Below are 3,554 nucleotides of genomic sequence, written 5' to 3' on the forward strand. Positions count from 1 at the left end.
CATGTGATATGAGATAAACAAACGGAAATAGTCATTTACATTTAAAAACAAGAAAATAGTTGTCTACTAAGTGATGATAAGTATGTTACCAACAAATTACAACATTCCATTAAGACAAAGGCTCTATCTCTAAGTTTATAAGCTCCTCTCAAGACAAGATGTATAAAGACTCTCTCTCTAAACTCACGTTTGGAAGTTACGAGATATTTGTTACATGTGTTTGAAATTAAAAAAAAAAAAATAGTAGCTAAAAAATAGTTGAATTTATAAGATACAATACTCTCGCTATTCACACACGATTGAAGCAGCACAAGATACAACGTTCTTTCTATTCACATACGCACACAAACAACTACAACGGACACACAATATTGCACTCAATATAAATCGAAAAACCAACCCTAACTCAAAGTGTCCTTTAAATATGCACTGTGAAAACAAAAGGAACAATCCTAACTTCCATAATAAGGTGCACTAAATAAAGAAGAATATTTGTAGACAAAGACAACAGAAAAAAGAAAAGAAAAAAAAGCCACCTGTAAAGAAGGTATTTTGACCAATCAACATTTCCATCGAATATTCTGTTTTTCATAAAACACAAAAATACAAATGCAATCGACAAATCTAATAAGGTCTGAAGCGCAAAACATACATTGCCAAATCTCACACAATCTCTAACAACATTGATTTAGGAAATGAATTAAAATAATGGATTGGATACTTTAGACACTATTCTATTTCAATAATCAAAATTGTTGTTAATGTATAGAAAGTTTTTCCACAATTATACTTTTAAGCCGTAGATATAATATTTTTTTTCATAATCTTAGGTTTGAAAAGAATAAAATAAGATTATATTTTAAAAACAGTGGTTCAAATCTTTCCATCACACCAACCATACACTAAAAAAAAAAAGTGTTTTAGGATTGATTCTTATACTATAAATATTGAGGTTAAATTATATTCCTTCAACTCAGATATATGATCTCAAAACAGCATGATTGCAGTAGGAGAAGGAAAACAATAAAGAAAAAGAAAAAACTAACTTAAAAGTAGTTGTTTATTTTTATCTTTTTGGTTCAACTAAAATCTAGTAATTGACAGATTATGGGTGAGGAAGTTGCACGTTTTTTTTCAAATTGTACAATCATTTTCACCCTTAGATTCTTACCAATATAGTGTTAGATGTTTGGTAAATAAACTGCAAAGCTTTTATAAGCTACACAATTAGACACACAAAAATCTCATTCTCAATCTTCATTCTTCATTCCCTGACTCCTCTTCTTCTTCTCAATCAATTTTATCAATTTTATCAATTTCTACCAACCAATTACTTGATTGGGTTGAAGAAAATGGGTTCGAACATTGGCTCAGAAAATTGGCGATTTTTTAAGCAAGTTCTCGAAGGACGATGGTTTTCGATATTCGCTGCATTTCTCATCATGATCGGTTGTGGTTCGACTTACTTGTTTGGAACATACTCAAAAGTTTTAAAGACCAAATTTGATTACAGTCAAACCCAACTTAGTAGCTTGAGTTTTGCTAAAGATCTCGGTTCCAACCTTGGCGTTTTTGCCGGACTTTTTGCCGAGGTGGCTCCACCGTGGATGCTTTTCCTTGTAGGTTTAACTCTCAACTTCTTTAGCTACTTCATGATTTGGCTCTCCCTTTCTGAGTACGTCCCAAAGCCTAACTTGTGGTTAATGTTTATTTATGTTTACATTTCCGCTAATGCACAAAACTTTGCCAATACTGCCGTCTTGGTAACTAGCGTTAGAAATTTCCCTGATCAAAGAGGAGTCGTTATAGGCCTTCTCAAAGGCTTTGTGGGACTCGGTGGAGCAATTTTAACTCAAGTCTATTTTAGCATGTATGGTCATGATGATCCTATTAGTCTTGTCCTTCTTCTTTCATGGCTACCCTCCCTTGTATGTTTCTTGTTTTTTCTCACGTTTCGAACAATCAAAGCTCCTAAACATCCACAAGAACTTAAAATATTTTTTCATTTACTCTACGTCTCATTAACAATGGCGGTCTTCATCTTGTTCCTTACCATAACCCAAAAGAACAGTCATTTCACTCATGCTAAATATGTCGGTGGAGTATCTGTCATCATAGTCTTACTCTGTCTCCCTCTGTTAATCGCTATTAAAGAAGAATTATTTCTCTTCAAACTCAATAAACAAACCAAAGATCCTTCGGTTGTAGTATCGATTCCTGTTCTAAAACTTGAAGAAGTTGCCGAAACTTCTTCGCCGCCGTCTTTCTCAAACAATGTATCTAACAAGCCACAAAGAGGAGATGATTTTGGTATCTTACAAGCTTTGTTTAGTAAAGACATGGCTCTTATATTCATAGCAACAGTTTCAGCTTGCGGTTCATCGGTTGCTGCCATTGACAATTTGGGCCAAATCGCTGAGTCACTTAACTACCCATCTAAATCCATAAACGTTTTTGTTTCATGGATATCCATATTCAATTTCTTCGGTCGAGTTTGCTCCGGTTTCATCTCCGAAACACTCATGACCAAATACAAGTTACCTCGTCCTCTTATGTTTGGGCTTACCCAAATCATAACTTGCATTGGTCTAGTTGCCATTGCCTTCCCTTTTAAGAATTCAATATATGCAGCTTCATTGATCGTTGGGTTTGGATTTGGAGCTCAAACTCCATTGCTATTTGCTTTAATCTCTGACCTCTTTGGGCTTAAACATTACTCAACTCTTCTGAATTGTGGGCAGTTGGCAGTTCCATTTGGATCTTATATAATGAATATTCATGTAGTAGGGAAGTTATATGATAGAGAAGCTACTAAAAATGGTAACGTGAAGACTGGAAAAGGATTAACATGCACCGGAATTCATTGTTTTAGTAAATCTTTCACGATTTTGGTTATAGCGACATTGTTTGGAGCAATGGCTTCATTTGTTTTGGCTTATAGGACAAGAGAATTTTATAAAGGAGATATATACAAGAGATATAGAGATGATCAAATGTGGACAACGACTCAATCGGATGTCGAATTATTTTCATCATCCGACAATAAGAAGATGAAAAACTGTGATGAAGAACAAGATCGTGATGAAAGTAAATTTGTCTCTAAATAGAGTTATACCAACTTGTAGCAATGAAACTTTTACTTTACTTTTCGTTTGTTTTTTAATTTAGAATTTTTTATTTTTAAGCAACAAGGTTCTTGGAAATGTCAAATACCATACAAATTTTATTGTGATGGTAATATATGCAATGTGTAAACCCATTCATCTCAAAAGGTTTCAGTATCAATTTGAAAATGGAAAATGCTCTGTTGTTTCATGTTGTGTCATATGAAAAGCTTCACTTACATTTCTCTTCTCATAAACATGAATTTCCATGCTGTTTTTTGACTAAGAATTATGATCACCATCACCTTCCTCGTTGATCTTTCTTTGTTCCAAATCGATAAGCCGTCTTACCATCGAGGCGAGCACATCCTTGGTTTCGAATATTTATTTTCTTAAAAGCTTGAAACTGGTTAAATGCAATGGATGAGAATGCTATTGTGAAGATAGTTA

General features: G+C 33.8%; 1 protein-coding gene across 1 annotated transcript; it reads left to right on the forward strand.

Annotated features, from left to right (window-relative positions):
- Positions 1–1,352: 1,352 nt before the first annotated feature.
- Positions 1,353–3,107, forward strand: LOC101204873. The gene has a single exon (XM_004147263.1). The coding sequence runs from the start codon at positions 1,353–1,355 to the stop codon at positions 3,105–3,107; it is 1,755 nt and encodes a 584-aa protein (XP_004147311.1).
- The last annotated feature ends 447 nt before the right edge of the window (positions 3,108–3,554 follow it).

The sequence above is a fragment of the Cucumis sativus genome, chromosome 1 (genome assembly GCF_000004075.3).
Source record: "Cucumis sativus cultivar 9930 chromosome 1, Cucumber_9930_V3, whole genome shotgun sequence".
Classification (NCBI taxonomy): Eukaryota; Viridiplantae; Streptophyta; class Magnoliopsida; order Cucurbitales; family Cucurbitaceae; genus Cucumis; species Cucumis sativus.